This window comes from Microtus pennsylvanicus, chromosome 11 (genome assembly GCF_037038515.1).
Source record: "Microtus pennsylvanicus isolate mMicPen1 chromosome 11, mMicPen1.hap1, whole genome shotgun sequence".
NCBI lineage: Eukaryota > Metazoa > Chordata > Mammalia > Rodentia > Cricetidae > Microtus > Microtus pennsylvanicus.
The window spans coordinates 72,241,725-72,264,156 of NC_134589.1; the positions used below are offsets into that span (position 1 = coordinate 72,241,725).

At 40.7% G+C, this 22,432-nt stretch overlaps 1 protein-coding gene across 2 annotated transcripts; it reads right to left on the reverse strand.

Annotated features, from left to right (window-relative positions):
• Nucleotides 1–4,482: 4,482 nt before the first annotated feature.
• Nucleotides 4,483–21,713, reverse strand: Zfp62 (ZFP62 zinc finger protein). Of its 2 annotated transcripts, none has more exons than XM_075992802.1 (2): nt 21,459–21,713; nt 4,483–8,246 (listed from the first exon to the last, which is right to left on the reverse strand). In XM_075992802.1, coding segments are annotated over exons 1-2 (2,781 nt in total). In that variant the 5' UTR covers nt 21,460–21,713; the 3' UTR covers nt 4,483–5,466. The 2 variants fall into 2 exon arrangements, with proteins under 2 accessions (XP_075848917.1, XP_075848918.1); XM_075992803.1 differs by having other exon boundaries at nt 21,455–21,590.
• Nucleotides 21,714–22,432: the final 719 nt, after the last annotated feature.

Here is a 22,432-nt window from a genome sequence, read left to right on the forward strand (position 1 = left end):
CGTCACCCAGATGCAGAGGAAGCAAAATGAGAATGCCTTGCTGATAAAAGGTACCAAGCCATGTGGCTAACATAGACAAGAATAATGGGCTAATTTAAGATGTAAGACAAGTTAATAAGAAGCCTGAGATAATAGGCCAACCAGTTTATGATTAATATAGACTTCTGTGTGTTTCTTTGTGACTGAATGGTTATGGGACCAGAGGGACAGAAACCTCTGGTAACAACTCATGGCTTGAGAAGAAATTGAAACTAAATGGGAAGTTTCTCAATGGGCATGTAAAGACTGGGATCTACTTTTAGGTAGAGACATGCTCTTAATGGTGAATCCAATTGGACAGTGTCAGGGACCTAGCTAGGGGACCAGCCACCTCCAGGAAGGTGGGTTCACCTTAAAAATAAGGTGCTTCTTTCCAGAATTCCTAATCCCCTAGTGCAGTCCCAGGCAAGCATCATGAGATTCAACTGTGTCTGCATGCCTTTCTGAGGCCTATTTATTTTTCTTTTCTTCTGAGGATAGACTCAGAGATACACCTTCTTCTGCCCCAAGTGTGGTGAAATGCAATTCTTATAAATTACCCACTTTATAATCTTGGGGCTTTGTATCTGCAGTTTTCAATACTGGTAAATTCTCAGCTCAGTTCCCCTTCTCAACTATGATTAAATGTTAAAAATGTCTCTCTGCACTGAAAAACAAGTGTCAATGGAACTTCACCATACAACTAACTTTCCCATTTTGAAGCTACATCCTAGGCAACTTCATACGTCTTTCAGTTGAAAACAAAACCTGTTTTCTCATGTGTCCTGTTCATTTGCCAAGTGCTCCTTTAAGTATTATAATCTTCTTTAAGTATTTTTATAAATACACTTTTAATTCAGTATGGCAAGCCTATTAGGTATGCTTCTTTCTGCTGGACTTTATTATATTGTTTTCCCAATATATCTGATTACCTTTGCTTGCAGATTACTGCTGTAAAAATTAACTACGGAAACTGGGTGTGGAGACAAATACCTGTAACCTCAAAACTTCAGAAGGCAGGAGCAGGGTTGTGATTTTGAGGGTAACCTGGGATACAGTGACTTTGTCACAAAAGGAAAAAAGAAGGGGTGGGTAGTTTAAGTGTTAACTTGAGATTAAATTGAGCTAGTTTTCTCATGTGTCTGCCATGTCTCAGGCTGCTATTACCTAAACTTGAGTAAAACCAGGAATGTTTTCACTTTTTCTTCTACCACTCTATTATTTTGGTTTTTTTTAGAAAGGGTTTGTGTAACAGTTCTAGCTGTCCTGGGATAGTACTGTAGACGAGGCTGGCCTCAAACTCACAAATTCGCCTGCCTCTGCCTCCCAAGTACTGGTATTAAAAGGCATGTGCCACCACTGCCCAGCCACTCTATTATTAACAAGGTCATTGTCTCTACACTTAGGACAGGGGTTAATACTGGCTTATTTTCCTATACTCTGTAGGGTATAGCAGTTTGAGAATCCAGTGTAGCTTTTCAAAGGTCTCCCATTCATCACTATTTGGGATTGTGTGGTAGTTTGAAGAAAAATGGTGCCCAAAGGGAGTAGTACCATTATGTGGTGTGGCCTTGTTGGAGTGGGTGTGGTCTTGTTGGAGGAAGTGTGGAAGTGGGCTTTTGAGGTCTCATATATGCTGAAGATACTGCTCAGTGTCTCTTCTCCAGCACCATGTCTTCCTGTACACCACTACATCCCACCACACTAATGGACTGAACCTCTGAACTGTAAGTGAGCAATCCCAATTAAATATTTTCATTTATAAGAGTTGCTGTGGTCATGGTATCTCTTCACAGCAATAGAAACCTTGTTGGCACTGAATTTCTCTCATCCAGAGAGCATCAACAGTCTACACTATAGTCTCAATTTTATCTTACCTATATGACCCCACTTTAAAGCTCTATTATTTTTCAAGTGTGTGTGCGTGTGCATGCACATACTCATTAAGACCAGAAGCACGGAAAATCCCTGAAGCTAGAGTTATAGAAGGTTGTAAGCCTCCCAGTGGGTGCTGAGAACCAAACATGGTATGGGTTCTCTGCAAGAGTAGTAAGCCCTAACTGCTGATCCATCTCTCCAGTCCCAGAGTCCTATCTGTCTTGGGTTCTCTGCAAGAGTAGTAAGCCCTAACTGCTGATGCATCTCTCCAGTCCCAGAGTCCTATCTGTCTTGGGGTTGCCCACTGTCCTTTGAGCTTCAGTGCTCTCTCGAGGTATCTTCACGTTGACTGCCCCCTACTCCTGTATTTTTATGTGGAAACTTAATCACCAATATATTGTATGGTTGGGCCTTTGGGAAGTGATTTTTAGTGGAAAATTGACACAAATAGTTTAGCCCATCTTTACCAGAAACTGAGTGTTCATTTTTCATATTGAGGATCTTCATCATAGATTTTTAAACTTTATCTTTATCCTGTTAACACCTGTCGATGACACCTTCCATACATATTTAACTTTATAAAACCTAAACATCTTGAACCTGTTCCTAGTTATAGCACTTTAGGCTTCTGGTCTTCCAGATTCCAATTTACTTTTAACCATGTCGATTCTCTCTTAACTTTTCAAACTTTAAAAATATATTTTGGTTCACTTACAAGACAACATTTTTGCTTTTTTTCTTCTTGCATATCATTTACTAGAAAAGGCAAGGATGATCACGGATTTCACATCCATGGACTGGTACAAACAAGCTTATCCACAAGAAACTCATTGAATCTGGAACATGGTATCCCTTTGGGACTAGCAACCAGGAGACCCATTCACACCTGAGTCCATCTGAGTATCATTTATCTGGCCCTAGATATCATACCCAAGGCCAAGTCAAGAGGCCACTAGCCTTTTTATTTCCCACCTCTGAATAGATGGGGGCTGCAGTAGTTGTCCCCAGCATTCAGTCCATTGGGGCAATCAGGATGCCAATCTAAAAGGCTTCTAGAGATGGTTCAGTACTTAAGGGTTTGAACTGCTCTCCAAGAGGAGCCAAATTTGGTCCCTAGCCTCCATCAGGTAGCTTACAAGTATTTCAAACTCCAGTTCCAGTAGGATCTGATGCCTCCAGCTTGCTCAGACACATACATTCACAAGCACATAGCCCCATACATACATATAATTAAGAGGAAATATTAAAACTTTTTAAGGGTGACCAGAGCCAGGGATATACCTCAGTGGTAAGACACATGTATAGCAGGCATAAATGTGCTTAGTTTGATCCACAGCACCACAAAATTCACAATCTTTTCTGAAAGGTGGTGGCCAACTTTAACATTCTTACTTAACCCGTGTCATCCCTGAAACTAGGTAATACCTTATGTCGAGCTGGAGTTCACGTCGGGGGACAGGGGTGGAGAGGGGTGGGACTGAAGCCACCGGCTACTTGGCCATAAGGTACGGGGAAAGTGGTCTTTTCTTTAGCAGATGAAGTCCAACCCCTTTGTTCAACAGCTACTGGGAGTAGATAATCTGGTCTACCTGCCCCAGAAGTCATTCTGGAGGGTTCCTGAACACTTGTTCTGCTATCTTAATCAGGATGTTCTATTTCTCACTCCTCAGGAAAAAACCCAATATCCATACCTTTCTTCCTTGTTGGCTATGGTCAATTTTCTCTGAACACTTTTATAAGTTAGCCCCAGCATGTGTGCATGTATGTGTATGTCTATCAGAGTGATTTGCTGATAGTCTTAACTAATTCCTGCTCCCACTTTCCCCTACTTAGTACCAGGACAGTGTGTTGTACCCAGCAGATTCTCAACAAACATTTGCTAAGTAAACTGAATCTGTGGATACGGTCACATTCACCAGTCTCTCATGCAGAAAACAATGCAAATATGGGCATTATACTGAAGCACCGAGTGGTAACAATGTATTTCCCTTTCTTCACGCTATCTTCAAAATTCACTGGTGGGGATTTTGAGGCAGAGACAAAGTACTCTGTTGTACTCCCAGAGAGAGACATGGAGATTATTTTGTGAGAAAGGAATCCTTAGAGAAATTTAGGTCTGGCTGGAGACTGTCTTTTGTAATGACTGTAGATTCTGAAGTCTGAGAACAAACTGAGACTTCACCTGGTATTAATAATTTGTCCAAATACTATGACTGGAGCTCAACTCAGGAAAAGTCTACTTTTACTGTTGAGATACCTAATACTGCTAAAATAACTAATAGTTTGTATTAAATTCTGTTCATGATGAATTGTATAGTGTTAGATCACTCATAGAGCCTACCTACTATAATAAATTACAATCCAGCCTCAATATCAGGATCAGATTGCTTATTCATGCTCTCTTCAAATACCATGTTTTTCCTGAGATAAGCACGGTCTAACTTCCGGTGAAACCTCAGATATTAGCTTGGTGGATGAGTCTTCACAGATGAGATGGAAGCTTTTCTGGCTTAGGTCCTGTACTACTTACAAGGAAAGCTACGACACACAAATGGCTTTCTATATTATTCCATCTAATTCACAATCTTTATACTTGAGGCATTTCTTTATTGGGGTTTTGTCTTACCATAACTATCTGCCTTTTATGGCAAAGTGAGTTCTGAACATATTCATATTTTACAACAGACAATATACACATGTAGTACATAAACTCTTGACAACTTTCGAAACAAACAATATTGAAAAACATGAATTTCCTCTTCCTAATTACTGATACTTACTTTGCTCTTGTAATAAAATGCCTTTCTTTGAAATATCTTTTTCATAGGATTCCCTGAACTTTTTTCTGTAAGGTGCAAACTCATGTTGAAGATGTGTTCCGTTTCCTTACTTACGGAAGATACTGAAATCCTTTCCATTCTTAGTATGTGTGAATGCCACCTTCCAGGTTTTCATTTATCATATATATTTTACTTATTAAAGGAGCTCACTTGAAACTCTAAAAGTCTTATCAGTCTAATATAATATTATATTCTAACAATTCTGCATTTTAATATGACTATATCACAGATTTGACTATGCCATTCCTTTTCCTAGAACATCTTGTTTCAAGAGTTGTCATTTCCCTAACGCAAACCATCATTAAGTCTCTAATTCATGACCACTAATAAACTGATATTCCCTGAAGCTAGTCTCTCCCTGAATTTGCCTGTTAGTGGCCCTTGGATTTTTTTTCCCCACTGATCAAAGTATAAAGTTCAAAATTATGTCAGCCTTTCTACATTCTTATCCACTCATTTATCCAAATAGCATCTTTGTAATAGTGAATATGATTTCTAACTGAAGTCCTTTGCCTTCATGTTTATGTCCAGAAATGTATGCCTACTTGGGAGGATTTTTATTAAATGTTCCATCATTTTGAAAGGTTTTATATCTAGTAGTATTTTATATTCCTAAAGGGCTCAACTATTTTGACACTAGAACTGTCCTTGCTATAACTGAATCATGTAGAATTGCTCATCATCATTTATAATTTTTTCACTTACACTATAAAAATTCTAAGTAAGAATTTCAGAAATTCTTACATCCATAAAGTTTTTCTTCTATTTGATTTCTTTGAGACTTGGTAGGCTGTGCCTCCCATATAGGCATAGGCATCCGCATCCTGGTCCCTTCCAGAGCACTACCTCCCTCATAGTAGATTATCTTCTGGAATGTGCCACTATGACTTTCCATATGTGACATAGTTAAAGATTCTTCTCCGGCATGGATTCTTTTATGTTTAGTAAGATTTGATCTGATATTAAATGCCTTCCCACAATCATTACATCGGTATGGCTTCTTTCCAGTGTGGATCCTTTTGTGTTGGTCAAGGACAGATCTGTAATTGAAAGATTTCCCACACTCACAAATATAGGGCTGCTTTCCACGGTGGACACTTTTATGATTGATAAGACTTGAGTGTGAAATGTACGCCTTCCCACATTCATCACATCCATAGGGCTTTTCACCTGTATGGATCCTTTTATGCACTGTGAGGCCTGAGCTGTTCCTGAATGCCTTCCCACACCAATCACATACATAAGGTTTTTCCCCTGTGTGGATCCTCTTGTGTTGGGAAAGAAGTGAGCTGTAGCTAAATGATTTCCCACATTCAACACACTTGAACGGTTTTTCCCCAAGATGAACTCTCTTATGGCTTATAAGAGTTCTGCTGGAGAAAAATGCTTTTCCGCATTCATCACATGTAAAAGGTGTCTTGCCAGGGTGCGTACTTTTATGGTTAATAAGGCTTGAGTGTGAGATGTAGGCTTTTCCACACACATCACACTCATAGGGCTTCTCCCCAGTGTGTATTCTTTTATGAACTTTAAGGCTTGAGTTGTTTCTGAAGACCTTCTCACACCTGTCACATTCAAAGGGTTTCTCTCTAGTATGAACTCTTTTGTGCTGAGAAAGGAGTGAGGTGTAGTTAAAAGACTTCTCACACACATCGCATTTGTAGGGCTTTTCTCCAAGATGAATCTTTTTGTGGTTTAAAAGGGTTCGGTATGTGACGAAGGCTTTCTCACACTCGTCACACTTAAAGGGCTTTTCCCCAGGGTGTACACTTTTATGATTTATAAGGCTTGACAGTGAGATATAGGCTTTCCCACATTCCTCACATTTATAAGGTCTCTCCCCTGTGTGAATTCGTTTATGTACTTTAAGGCCTGAATTGTTTCTGAAGGCTTTTCCACACTCATCACACCCAAAGGGTTTCTCCCTTGTATGAATCCTTTTATGCTGTTCAAGAGCAGAGCTGTAGTTGAAAGATTTCTCGCAATAGCTACATTTATAGGGCTTCTCCCCCATGTGGATTCCTTTGTGATTTTTAAGACTTGAGCGTGAGATATAAGCCTTCCCGCACACATCACACTTGTATGGTTTTTCCCCAGTATGGAGCCTCCGATGGACTTTGAGGCCTGAATTGTTCCTGAATGTTTTACCACACACATCACATACATAAGGTCTTTCTCCGGTATGAATGGTTTTATGCTGAAGGAGAAGTGAGTTATAACTGAAGGACTTGCCACACTCCTTACACTCATGGGCTTTCTTTCCAGGATGAATGCTTTTATGGACTGCAAGGCCTGAGCTATAGCTGAATGCTTTGCCACAGATGTCACACTTGTAAGGTTTCTCTCCTGTGTGGATTCTTTTATGCACTATAAGGCCTGAGCTGTTCCGGAAGGCCTTCCCACACTCATCACATTCGTAAGGTTTCTCACCAGTGTGGATGACTTTATGTTGAATGAGGAGAGAGCTATAGTTAAAAGATTTCTCACACTCATCACATTTATAAGGTTTATCCCCAAAGTGGATGCTTTTATGATTTAGAAGTGTTCTGCAAGTAATGAAGGCTTTCCCACACTCATCACATTCATAGGGCTTTTCCCCTGTGTGGATCCTTTTGTGGACCCTCAGGCCAGAGCTATTACTGAAGGTTTTCCCACAGATGTCACATTCATAGGGCTTCTCCCCTGTGTGGATCCTCTTGTGGACTCTCAGACCAGAACTGTTCCTGAAGGCCTTTCCACACTCCCCACACTCATAGGGCTTCTCTCCAGTGTGGATCCTTTTGTGCTGGTCCAGAACGGAACTGTAGTTGAAGGACTTCCCACACTCATCACACTTACAGTTCTTCTCCCCAGAGTGGGTGCTCTTGTGGTTTATAAGGCTAGAGTAGGACATGTAGGCTTTCCCACACTCATCACACTTATAGGGCTTCTCCCCAGTGTGGATGCGCTTATGGACTCGAAGGCTGGAGCTGCTACGAAACGTTCCCCTGCAGTCATCACACTCATAGCGCTTTTCTCCAGTGTGCATAATTTTATGTTGAACAAGGCGAGAATTGTATTTAAAGGATTTTCCACATTCATCACACTTATGTGACTTCTCAACAGCAGCAGAATTCTGCTGTGGACTAGGGTGCACGTTTCCATTCATGTTCTCCACGTGCTCACCTTGTTCACTAATTTTTGGTTCAATAGGGATAATCTGGTATATGGTTTGTGCACTTGGGTACAGACTTTTTTCAGATGCCTCATCATCCTGTTCTATTTTTATATTTTCTGTGTTCTTAGATTTGTCAATCTTTTCTCTAATGCTACTTTTGTTTTCCTTCATTATTTTCCATTCAGGTCTTTCCAATTGCTTCTCTACCCAATCACAAGTGTCACCGATCTGAAATGTCTGCATATGAGCCTTGTGAAGAATTTTCACATTTGTGCACTGAGACTCTGCATTTGAATTACTTTCATTCTTTTTAGCTGATTCCTCATCCTCCATGCTTGTCTTCAAATGTGACACTAGACCAAGAAAATGAAAATGATATGTTTAGAAAAAAATGAAAGCATAACAATAGCAAATAACAAAATCAACTTATCCATTTGACAGGTATTTGCTTGTTATGTGATAGGTACCATTTTCAAAATAATCTTTAAAATTTTAACTGTAAGAGTGTTTGCTTGTGTGTAGGATTGTGCACCATGTATTTGCCTGGTGCCCAATGAGTTCAGAAAATGTAGCTGGATCCTCTGGAACTGGAGTTGTGAGCCACCATTGAGTGCTAGGAACTGGACTCAGGTTCTCTGCAAGAGCATTAAGTGTTCTTAAGTTTTGAGTCATCTCTCCAGTCCCATAAGCACCATTTTAACTGTTGGGGATATATAATGGGGAACATTAATAAGATTTCAAAACTTTCAGAACTACTGTTAAACTAGAGCCCAGATTCTTAACGATCCAAAGAGCTCTTTCATTCCTGCATTAATGACCTAGCATGAATAAAGTTAGAAATGGGTTAGACTAATGCACAGAACCACAGCCAATACCAATCAGTTTCAGTGTCACCTCACAGAAAAACAACAAAAAGTTTCTGAAAAGCAGATGACAGAAAAAAAAAATTGGAAAAACAAAGGCAAGGTTAATTCTTCTTTGGAAAGTTAGACATAAGTCAAGACAAGAGTATGTAAAACTAATGAAGTTTTAGGTAAAACTAAATCAGTACCCTAGAAGAGAGATGAGACAGGTAGTTGGTGTTATGAGATTATGAGGACAGTGACCAAGAAATGAGAAAGAAAGAAATGTGCAGCTACTGGAAACTGATCTGGCCTTCTGGACTTTTCTATGTATGGAAAACACTGTCCTTGGAAAGTAGCTAATTATGGAAGAACTTATATGGTAGAACATGTTCCAGCCTGCCAAAGAATAAAGTTTTCATTACTATTTATGAATAATTTAGTCATATAGCATGCCAACGATTATAAACAGCAAAGTGTGATGGCTCAATGTTATAATTCCAGCACTTTGGAGGCTTAAGTAGGAAGGTGGCTGGCTACATGTTCCAGGTGAGTCTGATCTACAGTGTAAGACCTTGTCCTGAGGATGGTGAAACAATGACAACACCTCAAGCCACTGAGCAAAGTATTGCTGGTCCTCCATACCTGCAGGTTCTACATCTGCAGATTCAGCCAACCATGGATGAAAAGTATTCAGAAAAACAGTTACTTTTGTACTGAACATAATCTTTTAATATTTATTATTAGTCCATAAATAATACAATACAACAAAGACTTCCATTGTTTTTAGGCACTGTAAGTAATTTAAAAAATGGTTTAAAGTACACAGGATGATGTGTGAAAGTCATTTGTAAATACTACATCATCTTAAGTAGGGGACTTGAGCATCTGTGTTAGACTCTGCTATCTGTGAGATCTTCATACCAACCACTCATATAGACCAGAATATGACTAGAATACTGACTAGGTCCAAATACCTAGTTACATGACTTTCAAGAAAGCTATTTGATTTCTCTGTACAGCAGTTTCTTCATCTGTAAAATGAAAGTAGTAGCATCATTTGTAAATACTAGATGATAGCCATGTAAAACCAGTAAGAACAATACATATCCCTCGATCAGGGAAAAATGTTAATAAAATTCATTTTATTATTTATTATGGTATTAAAGGTTAAGCTATTGGACCAGGGTTAAAATGTACGGAAAAAGCATGATTCAGAAAAAGATAAACTTCCCAAAGCAGAAGATAATACCCAAGTGGTGATCCTGTTCTACTGAAGGTACTTTACATGACACCAATACCTACTTTCTGACATACCGACTTCTAAGAAGAAACTGTTCTAACTTATTGTAAAATCCTAGAAAATGAAGCATTTGTAATAATATAAATTGTGATCTTTCTCTCCTGCCCTGGGTAACATTTCAGAACATTATTGTGAAATTCTGTGAATCTTACAAAACTCTATATGTAAGCATCTGAGGAAAAAATGGGCAATAAAAGATATATAATTTGGAGTGAACATGTTAAAGAGTCATATTACCCAACTCATCTTCATAGAAATAATGATGTCCTTTAGGAATAGAAATAGCTAGAAATTTAGACGACCATTTAGAAGATAAAGAATCACCCAGAAGACATTAAAACAAAAGCTGGTTCAGCTGAAAGAAATAAATAATGTTAAGTCCCATGTATGAGGTCACTGAAGAATGGTAGCCCAGCCTAGTTCCATGACTTCCTGTAATACTTTGGGTAGAGCCCACAACACTTCAAAAGTGGAACTCATGGGTGGGTTAGTGTAGTTCCGGAAGCTTCAACAGCAGCATATTTTTTTTTCTAAGCCAATAGAAAGTCTTTATTAGGCAGCTGCGACTACACTGGGTGTTTGGGATTCCAGTATAGCCCTGAGCCCTTCTCAGGGTGAGCTTTTAAGCGCAAAAACCATATCCTGGCCTGACATACTTCAGTTAACAAGAACAGTTAGCCAGAAGCAGAGCTATAGAAGTCAAAAGAAGCGCCAGGCAGTGGTGGCGCATGCCTTTAATCCCAGCACTAGGGAGGCAGAGGCAGGCGGATCTTTGTGAGTTAGAGACCAGCCTGGTCTACAAGAGCAAGTTCCAGGACAGGCTCCAAAGCTACAGAGAAACCCTGTCTCGAAAAACCAAATAAAAAAAAAAAAAGAAGTCAAAAAGCAATGGTAGTACATTTAGAGACTTTCCCAGAACATTTGGACTTTGATGGATTAAGTCTTTTGTTTTCATTTTGGCAGGTGGTGTTGTCTACATGCTGAGCTTTATGGCCTGAATTATTTCCATCATGGAAGTCAGTGTGCTAAGGTCTGGGGTCCCGAGGGAGCTGGGAACCAGATCTTCCCTTCACTGAGCCTGCAACAAGGAATTAGTCAGCTTGGGCCTCCTTAACTGTCCCCCTGTAGAAAAGACCTGCTTCACACAGAGAACACAGTAGTCTACAAGCATAAGCAAATGCAAAGATGTTTAGAACAATGGCATTTTGTACGACACTGGCACAATCCATAGAGCACACATTATTTATACTCTATTTCCACATACAACAGAAGACATCCTATCCACTTCCTTTTCAATTTTAGCCACTCCATCTTAATTTCTTCAGAAGAGAAAAATGTGAAGGTTCTTACAGCCATAAAAATCAATTTCCTAAAATAAAAGTTGCTAGGGAAGAAAAAGAGCTGTAAGTGACTACTAGCCATATTGGCTATTAACATGAACTATAATTAAAAATGTGATTCTATAATTTAAATGTGTTACTGGCATATAAATAAACATAGCCAGAAATTATCTCAACAACACACAGAAATTGATGATGAGGATGGCATTACTGGAGAAAAGACAGTTTTTTAAAATAGTGTTGTAACAAATATAAAGCCATCTGGGGAATAACAAAGATAAAATTAGATCTTTTATACCATACAAAGAAACAAACTCCAAATGGAACAGAGCTCTAAATATAAAGAAGCTAGAAATAATGTAACAGACACTAGAATAACAAATGCTAGAAAAATAACACAAGTTCGTGACCCTATAACCTGGGTATAAAGAAAGTTTCCTAATCATAAACAAGATGCAGAAGACTGATATAAAAATAGCATATCCACAAATTCTAACCCTTACTCTCAAGAGAGTAGTAAGGTAAGGCAAAAGGCTATACTCTCTCAAGAACTCTATTTCAGGACCTAAGGTTGCATGACAAGGTGTCTGGGTCTGTCCAAAGCCTGTTTTGCTCATCAATAGTTACTGGTACTCTAAGCTAAGTGAGCAAAAAGAAATCTTCCTGGAACAGAGTGGCTGCTTCAGTACTAGAACTGCTGTCAAGGCATAACGATGTGCTGGAGTTTTCTGTTGCTGGAATACTACAGGATGAACAAAGTACAGATGATATGCAATTGGTAAATGCTGATGCAGTTGTATGAACCATGACAATGCAGTTGTATGAACCATGACAATGCCTCTGAAGACCGGAGTTGCAGTTATATAAATGGGTAGATGACATCTATCAGCTTAAAGAGACACTTCAGTAGCAGAATAGGCTGTTCTAATGGTTTTTGGGACAAAACATTTGTCTTTAATTGGAATACACTCAAATAGAAATCCAGCCAATCAACTATCTATGTGCTTGGAAAGACTGGGCAATTTGGCCATTAAGCCTAGAGATCCCACTGTCCTGATCTTTAAAGCTGATACAACCGCTCTGAACCAGGCCATTACATTTGAGTCCCTCAAGACAATTCTGATTCCCAGGCACCTGATACCTCATGCTAGTTTATCAAAGATGAGCCCTTCCAGAAAGTAAGTTATATCCCAAGGGCTAGACTGAAGTCAAAATCCAGCAGTATAGCTGTTCTTAGTGAATGGCTTCTTGAAAGCAAACCTGGCTCTGGTCTTCATGCTCATTATATATACTCAGCACCCCCCCCCCCACCCTCTGCCACCCAGGACAAAAGAAACTTTGTAGAATGCTCAGATTTCTTTCTGCCAGACTTTGTAGACTCCATTGTAATATCTGAGTCAACCTACCTAAAGGGCCTAGAAAAGTGACTCCTTTAAGAATCTGTAACAAGAAGTTCCTGGAAAAACAGGGTCTCCGGGGTGTTAAGAGAAATTTAACTTCATTCCAGGTATGTGACGAGCCCTACAGTGTCAAGCCCAATTCTTGTACCAATTCTAGCATAACCAGTCCAACAATGTAGAAAGTTGAAAATCTAAAAAATCTGAAGTGCTTGAATGACAATCTTGGAAGCCATGAAACCACTGGCCATTCCCAGCATCATCAGGATTGCTTGTCTAGAAGCCATCAGGACCATCTGGAATATACTGAGCCTTGTATGAACTTTCAGAAGGGAAGGAGGAGCGGGAGAGGGAAGGAAGGGAACGTGAGAAGGAGAAGGAGTGAAAGGAAGACAGGAGGGGGTGTTGAAAAGCTAGCTTTGTGTAGAATAGCTTCTGAAGAAAGAAGAAAAGGATAAAGTGGAACCCAAACCTAAGCCGGAGAAAAAGAGTCCCTAAATATGTGGTTTTGCTTTTCCAGAACAGCTAACGGGACAAGCTAAAGCACCAAACTGCAGTGGCTCATTGATCTCTTCCAAGTCATAGATCAGTTCCTTTTCAGAGTGACTTACCAGGTCCCCACTGTAAAATCACAAAGAAATGCCTGCTACTGGGGACAGAGTTGGCAAAGAAAAGCTGAGAAGCCCAATGGCTACTTCCTGTTGTACTTTTTAACACTGTTCATCTGGGGATTACAAAAAAAGGAGGAAACCTCAGTTAGGTTCTGTTCTAGAGAAGGTTAGTGACTACTCTGAGAGAAAGCATAGAAATAAAATAAGACACTAGAGTAATATACTAGGAAAAGAAACACAAGGTAATGACCCTATAACCTGGGTATAGAGAAAGTTTCCTAATCATAACCAAGACACAATACAGGACTGATGATTAACTACATACATATACTTCTATGGTAAAAATGGCATAGAAACATAAATATGGCTCAGTTTTTTTTTCTTGGTAAATTTTATCCCCCCGACTAGAAAACAGCTTCTTGGAGCACAGGCTTTGATGACGAAACTCTAGTTTGAAAAGTGGACTATTTCTATGACCAAAATAATCTTACAAACCAGACTGTGGGGGCGCACATCTTCAATCCCAGCACTCAGGAGGCAGAGGCAGGCAGATCTCTGTGAGTTTGAGGCCAGCCTGGTCTATAAGAGCTAGTTCCAGGACAGGCTCCCTAACCACAGAGAAACCCTGTCTCGAAAAAAAAAATCTTACAATGCTTTAAAGCTAGTCACTAGTCGACTTCCTCAACCTTTTGATCACCCTTTAGATTTTTCTCTTGCCTTCTTATTGTAGTCTAAAAAATTATAAGAGAAATATATATTAAAATATATATTAAAACTTCAGTAAGATAGTTTCTCACACATTATGTGGACCAGTGTTTGGAGCCTGGCCATATGCCCTGTTGATACGACAATGATGAAAACAATTATTCGCACAGATTGCTTGGAATGCAAACTTACATAAAGCTGTGGTGGGAAAATCTGTGCTAATACATGCATTTCCCCTAAATCTACAATTAACAAATACTTCTAATACTAAAAAAGTGTGTATATGTAAGTATGCGTGCACTCATAGGGACATGTGTACAGGTAACAAATTTTATGGCACAATTTTAACTGAAAATAGCTACGTAAAACATAAAATACACAGGAAGGAGTACTAGGAAAGGAGAACGTCTCATTGAAAGGTAGTAAATCCCAGGATCTATTGTATTGTCAAAAACTGAGAAAGTGCAGATCAAAAAAATGAAGAAAAAAAAGTATTTTAGCTGCTTATCTTTATGTTAATATGAAGAAACACTGATATTTGCACAGGGTGGGGTCGGAGAATAGGGCATAAGGGGGAGGGGAGGTGCAGAGACACAGACTATAGCACAGTATAGTCTTCACTTATGGTAGCATAGTATGCATAGTTCTGCATAACCAAAGAATAAAATGAAATCTGTAGCTCTGGTTGACAGCAAGCCAAGAAGAAAAAAGAATTACCACAGTGGTATAGTATAAGCATATCAAGTTCTGATTTCTTCTAGTAAAGTCTAAAGAGGACCAAAGTCTTTAGAGAAAAGGCTGGGAACAGGAGAAGCACAAGATGAGCTGTGGTGTGGTGTTTATTACCCAGATAAGGAAAGAACAGAAGGTGAGGCACTACAAGAGCCGGCTTGAACATCCAGTTTAGGCACAGTAATGGCAAATAATCTACTGCAAACAGGATAACACAAACCCCTAAAGATAAAAGCCAGAAAGGGGGAGGCCTCTTGATTAAAACAGAATATATTAGCATTCTGTAAATATCAGAGTAAAGACTGGATAAAAACCACCAATGAATTCTAAGTCTAGGGAGAAAGTTTTACAAAGAATGGGCTATTTGTTGGATTTAAATATTCCTTCTCATAATGCTTATTAGAGAGAAAACAGTAATTATGCATGAAATCAGGCAAAGCTTTGACAGATGTTCTACATTAATATTTCTATGGGGCAGAGAAACATCATATGCTTCCTGTAAGGCATCCTGAGGACAGGACCGACAAGAATTTATTACATGGACTGAACCATAAGGAAACAGGTTAATGCAAAATGAAGATGATTCTATTGAAGGGCTGTCGGGAGTGGAGGAACTCAATTTTTCAAACCTTTGTAAGACAAAGAGAAGTTCTAGAAATGTTATAGGCTAAAGAAGGCTAAAACTGTTACATCTTTTAAATGTGCCAGAGTTGGGTGTGTCTACACATTTAATCCCAGGACTCAGGAGTCAAGTCAGAGGAGGTCTATCTCTGTGTCCAAGGCCAGCCCGCCCCACACAGTGAGATCTAGGATAGCCAGAGCTATATAGTAAGAATCTGTCCCAAAAAACAAAGTGGCAGCTGACAAAATTGGAAAATATTAACTTTAAACTTACTGAAATTGACTACTGTAGTTGGTTAAGAGAATATCCCTACCCTTAAAAATCACAGAAGGGGGCCAGTAAGGTGGTTCAGCAGGCCTGAAGACTGACAGGGCCTACATGGTGGAAGGAGAAACAAATTCCTGTGATTTGACATATGCAAATAAATGGTTGAAATTTAATATTTAAATTAAAAAATATATATGAAGCCGGGCGGTGGTGGTGCACGCCTTTAATCCCAGCACTCGGGAGGCAGAGGCAGGTGGATCTCTGTGAGTTCTAAGCCAGCCTGGTCTACAAGAGCTAGTGCCAGGACAGGCTCCAAAGCTACAGAGAAACCCTGTCTCGAAAACACACACACACACACACACACACACACACACACACACACACACACACACACACACATATATATGACAAAGTATCTAAGGATAGGAGTATGATGTATTAAATTATCCTCAAATAACTTGAGGGAAAACGTGTATGAGAAAGCAAGAGGTCAAAATGAAATAAAATATTAACTACAGATGAGTATGAATAAAAGATATCTTTCACTACCTTTTAAAAGACTTTTTATGTATATAAATGATTGCCTGTATGTATGTCTGTATTCCTCATGTATGCCTGGTGACTGAGGAAGCCAGGAGTTAGAGCCCCTGGAAAAGGAGTTACAGACTACCGTAAGCTACCATATAGGTGCTGGGATCTGATTCCTGGTCCTCTGGAAGAGAAGAAGCCAGTGCTCTCAACAGCTGAGCCATCTCTCTAGCCCCCCTTTCACTAATCTTACTCTTAGGATTTTTCTGTATATTTAAAATTACCTTCAAATACAAAGTTTTCAAAATATCAAAAATGCACTTAGAATTCCATCAATTTTATATCCCTTCTAGGTGTTACTCACACCCTGCCTGTTAGTGACCTGTGTCCCTTTAAACCTCATCTACTCACTCCACCACTAAATTTCACTGCACTAGCTTTTTCTAGATGCTTCCTTTGCAGAGCTGAAACTGCTCATATGTTCCTTATCCTTTCATTTAATCTTTCCTCTGGACAGACAGCTCCGATGGGCGACTTCAGAAATTCATCTTTGGCCCAAAGCCTTTTATCCAAAACACAGATCCTATTATCCACCCCACTGGCCTCTTTGCCTAAATCAGAAGCAGGCTCTTCTATTTCTCTAAACTTCATCCAAAACAGCCTGAAAAAGTAGCAGATTTTACTGTATGAGCATCAGCTTCTAGGCCTTACTTTCAGCCCTCCACAATTCTCTTCTGGACTGCTGCCCCTAGGGTCTGTCTCCTTCATTCTTTTCCCACCCAACTCTTCCTCTAAGAAATGCTATAAAATGCATACTCGGTCATTTTCTGCTAGACTTTAACACCAAGCTAAGACAAAATTCACGCTTAGGTTAAACTGCCAATATAATATTAAGCAGTTCTCTTTCATTCATATATTTAAACACAGGGCTCACTATGTTACTGGGCCTGGCCTTGAACTTGAGGCCTCAGGCTCAGAGATCCCAGCTTCAGCTTGCCAATTATCTGGGATTACAAAAGTGTGACACTGTTCCTGGTAGAAGTTGGTGGGTATGGCCATAGAGACACTGTCTTTATGTTACAGCATATTAATGCCATTATTGTGGGACTGGGTTCTCATAAAGAACTCTTATTATGACTCTCTCTGCTCATCTACCATGTGGTGCCTTTCACCATGTGAAAACATAGCAAGAAGGCCTCGAGAGATGACAACACCTTAATTTGGGACTTCTCAGGCTCTTGTTGCAAATTACCCAGTTTGCAGGATTTGCTGGAGTAGCGCAAAAACCAAACCAAACCCTTAACACACACCCCAACATCAGGCCAAATCCTTTATATCTAGCTACCAAGTGTGTGTGTCCTTAGACACAAAATGGGCATTGACTTACTGCTCACTGCTACTGCACTAATTCTCAGTCTATCCTTTCCCTCTTGTGTATGTGTTGTGCTCATAAGTTTAAGTATGTGAACGTGTGTGTGCATGTGGAGGCCAAGGGTGTTGACGCCAGGTATCTTCAACAATCACTCTCCATTGTACTTTCTGAGCAGAGCTTCTCATCAGTTCAGCTGGCTGGCTAGGAAGCTTCAGTAATCAGTCTCTCCTATCACTCCTCCTCAGGGCTGAGATTTTAAGTGTGTGGTACAACTCCAGGCTTTTCACATGGGAGCCTGAACTCAAGTCCCGAGGATAGTGACAAAAGCCATGTCTCCAACCCCTCCACCAATTATCTGACAAACTGAATTCTGATGTCTCTAATCCTCAGGGAATGTATGATTGGCAACTAACTGGCCTCAACTGCATGAAATCACAAACACTACTATTTGCTTCTCCAACCTAGTCAGAGGCCAAAGCTTCCTTAACTCTGTTTCATTAGAGGCTATTTGACTCATCCAGTGTGGACTACACAATCAAAAATATAGGCAAAGTCCATCAAGACAGTAGGAGCATAACACTGTTAACAAGTAAGGCAACCGAGAAGTGTAATAAAATACTTGCCATCCTTTTGGATGTACCTTAGAGGGTACAAGGAACTTAGATTATACCCATAATAAGTAGTTCTCCCCCACCCCCAGGCTTGGGGCTGTCTAGGGAATGGAGGGATAGGTGAAATAAGGTCTAACCCAGAGAGCATCAGCACTGACAGCAGAAAAGGTGGGAGGGCTGACCTTCACCCTGAAGAACTAAGAACTTCAGGAGAGCACACTAGGGAGACTTAATGTTCCTAACACTTTAGACATCTGGAGCATAGAGCAGCAGGTGAAACCAGACAGGTGGGCAGCAAGGGCTCAGCAGGGTCTGCCTCAAACTGAAGAATTCATCTACTCCTAGGGAGTTTTAAGTAAAGGAGTAGCACAGGCATTATTAAATCTAGGGTTGGCAATATTTTTCTTCAAAGGGCCAGATAAGTATTAATACTTTAGATCTTTTTGAGCCATGCTGTTGATTATAAACATTCCATTAATGTTACTTAGCTTACTGTAGACAAATAACCCAGTAGTCTGACTACTGCTGCTAAATATTAAAAAAAAAAATTAAAGCTAAAATGGGCTGTAATGTAATGGCACTACAGCTGTTAGGAGCATATGCCACTTTTAATAACTAAAACATGTGGGTAATACAAAAACAGTATCAGGAATTTGCTTCAAAATGCTTCAACCAAGAAAAAAACAAAAGGCAAACAAAGGTGAGAAAAATGTAGCAGAACCCCGAAACTATGGGCATACAGTATTATTTTTACTTTGCTTAATTTTTCTTTTTCTTTGTTTCTTTTCAAGACAGTGCCACACTATACAGCACTGGCTGGCCTTGACTCACACAGCCTGGGCCTCCTAGGACTAAGGGTTACACTGCTACCGCCACCACCAAGCAGTGAGAGCATGGATTGGGAGAGGGGCAAAAGAACCAAGAATCAGAGTTCTAAGATGAAGTTATTATAAGATAATCAATAAGATGGATGTGTCCCCTCTAACAAAGGATTAGAAAGGATCAAAAATGGTTTTAATTTCTCAAAATTAGATGGGAACTCTTTCTAGGCTGTTTTTGATAGACAACATGACCTTATCAGTCTGGTAACATCGGTGGAAGTCAACCATGAAAAGGTCTCTGTCCCACACAAATCAGTAAGACTCGCAACCCTTGGGCTATTTCTGTGCTTGTTCGCATTCTAGCCCTAAGTTCTACAGAAGTGTATGCAGACAGCAAGAACCTAATTACTCCCTTTTCTGGTCAGTGAGGAGTTACTTCTCAAAGGTTGAGACAACTCACAAGAGAGCAATCCTGGTTCAGAGGAAAACGGCTCCTACAATAAGAGACTGCAAGAAGAAACAGGTGCAACGCAAGAAGAAACAGGTGCAACATGCATGCCGCAACTTTCAATTTCCGGCTTTTAATTGTATTAAACAAGGCGATGTCTTATATTGCAGGTGTAATCCAGAGTTTCCATATTTTAAATCCTCAGATAACATATTTGATAACTATTATGAATAATAGTCATCCAAATGACTAACAGTCATTCAGACATGTTCAGATGACTAGAGTGAAATTGAGAGATTGCCGACCAAGAGCACCTAAGTACTAGACTGTGCAAACGGAAGAAGAGCCACACAGACAAGAGGATGACTTGTGCTCTGGTTATTTTCCTATTTAATTTACAAAAAGCACATAGAAATGGCAAACAACATTTGTTCCTAGTATTTAAAAATTAGGAATAAGGATTGAAGGTATTTTTTTTTTTTTTTTTTTGGTTTTTCGAGACAGGGTTTCTCTGTGGTTTTGGAGCCTGTCCTGGAACTAGCTCTTGTAGACCAGGCTGGTCTCGAACTCACAGAGATCGCCTGCCTCTGCCTCCCGAGTGCTGGGATTAAAGGCGTGCGCCACCACCGCCCGGCTGATTGAAGGGATTTTTATACTGACGTATTCTCATAGTAGTGGAGGAGAGTTCTAGCTACTCCAAGGATGAAGGAAGCAAAAGATTATAAAAGGCAATGGAGAGATTTTCTGAAGCTAAGGGCTCACTCAGGGACTTGCTTGAAGCAAGTAATGTAGCATATTTTATTGAGTTAATGTAAAACAAAAAATACTTTATTAATCTCAGTTCCTCACTAATTTCACAATCCTTATTCTAGTACAGAATCATTCCAAATACTACCCTTTGAGATCAGAACACTAGGAACAACTCAAAGATTATCAAATACAATCCTTACCTAAAATATTTTTCAAAATAGCCAACCTACTACAGGTCTGGAAAAAAAAAACCCAACAAACCTGTTTCCTGATAAAAAAAGAAACAAGGAAGCAGATTTGTTATGCTACCATCTGCCTGAGTAAGAGGAACTATGCATTTGCTAGTATTTGAATAAAGAAATCCTGTTAATCTAGTCAAGATCTTAATAAAAGTGTTTACCTTTTAAGATAGGGCCTAGGACCACCACTGAGAACAGTGGAAGAAAATCTTATGTTTTTATATTTTGTATTAAATTTTTGGTTTAAAAATCTTTTAATATTTTAGTGTCGTGGCAGCATGAACATTACATATTCAAAAAGACACACACACACACACACACAAAGCTTCAAGCGTACACAAACTGTCCTGGCCACCTAAATAAAGCATCTTAAGATAACACACTAGCGTGGGCACGTCTCCATCTGGCCCCTGTTTATCTTCTACATCACCACCCCAACACTTCTTGAAGCTTTCACCTAAGTCAACACTTTCTCTGTTGGCTGTGGGGGGTCGGGTAGACGGCCCTCTCCGGTCGCACCCATTGGTCTACACGTGATCTCCTAGGAGAGGGCCCCGCAGTGGGTCTGTTTCCACACCCCAGGTGTCTCTCAACACCCCTCTCCCACCAAAATAAAGGGGAGGGGTGACCCAACCAGGTCACCTCTAAGTCTCACAAACTTAACCGCAATCAGGGCAAATTTTCAAGCTCTAATAATCGGGCTTCTCCTCCCTTTCTAAGCCCGAGATGGCTACGAACAGTCAAGGAGCCCGGGGTGGGTTCGGTCCCTTTCGCGGCCGGGGCGAGCTCGGACCGCAGGAGCTGCCCTCGGGGCCCCGGCCTGGGCTTCTCCTTCCCCTCCACTCCTGGAGGACGATTCCCGAGGTGCGTGCGGAGTCACGATCTCCCCCAGGACCCGCCCGAGACCCAAGAGCCGAGAAGGGAAGGGCGTGGCGGGCCGGGGAGAGGCGGGAGCGCGCGGCCCGGGACTCACGTACTGGCTGTGACGGCACCGCGGGAGCCCGGCTGCCGGCGGGACAAAAGCGCGGACTGCCGGGCCGGAAAGACCCGCGCCGCGGGGGGCACTTCCGAGGCCGCTCTAGGCTGCTGGAGGACTGACTCGATGGTCGGGCCCCGTTCGCGCACGTGACCCGCGGTTAGCCGGTGCGCGCTGGCCTCTTTACCGGGGTGGAGAGGTCTTTCTGCCCGGATGCCCAAGATGTGTAGGGGGCGTTTTCCTGTTGTCTTGAGCATTTCTATTCCGGGCTGGATTGGGGGCGGGTAATGAAATAATCCAGTGGCGGTAGGATAGATACTTCACTTCCTGCCTGTGAAGCTGAGCCCACAGTTACCAAGAGAGATTCTTAAGAGGCAGGGTTGAGCGCCTGAGAGGAAGCAAAATATGTCCCCCCAAAGCCAAGGCCCTCAGATGAGCTCAAATTTCCAGGAAGCCAGCTGTTGTTTGGAGACTGAAGTTTATCTAGGGAAAACAGCTAACTTCCCCTTTCTGCCACTAAGAAACCCCCCTCTCAGCCGGGCGGTGGTGGCGCACGCCTTTAATCCCAGCACTTGGGAGGCAGAGGCAGGCGGATCTCTGTGAGTTCGAGACCAGCCTGGTCTACAAGAGCTAGTTCCAGGACAGGCTCCAAAACCACAGAGAAACCCTGTCTCGAAAAAAAAACCAAAAAAAAAAAAAAAAAAAAAAAAGAAACCCCCCTCTCCTCTCCCCTATCCTTTGCTACAAAACTCCAGTTTAAATCATCTGCATCCCCTTCACCAGCACAACTCCAAAAAGGGAAACACACACTCTACTACCAAAAAATAAAAAATAAATCATCTGCATCAGTCTATACCTGTTTTTATTTTTTTCTAAGCAAGCCCTGTCATAGATATGCATAGGGAATGGAAGTGTTGGTGTAGTAGTGTCTTTGATCACATTTGAGCACTAAGCTACAGAATTCTATGCCTCTCT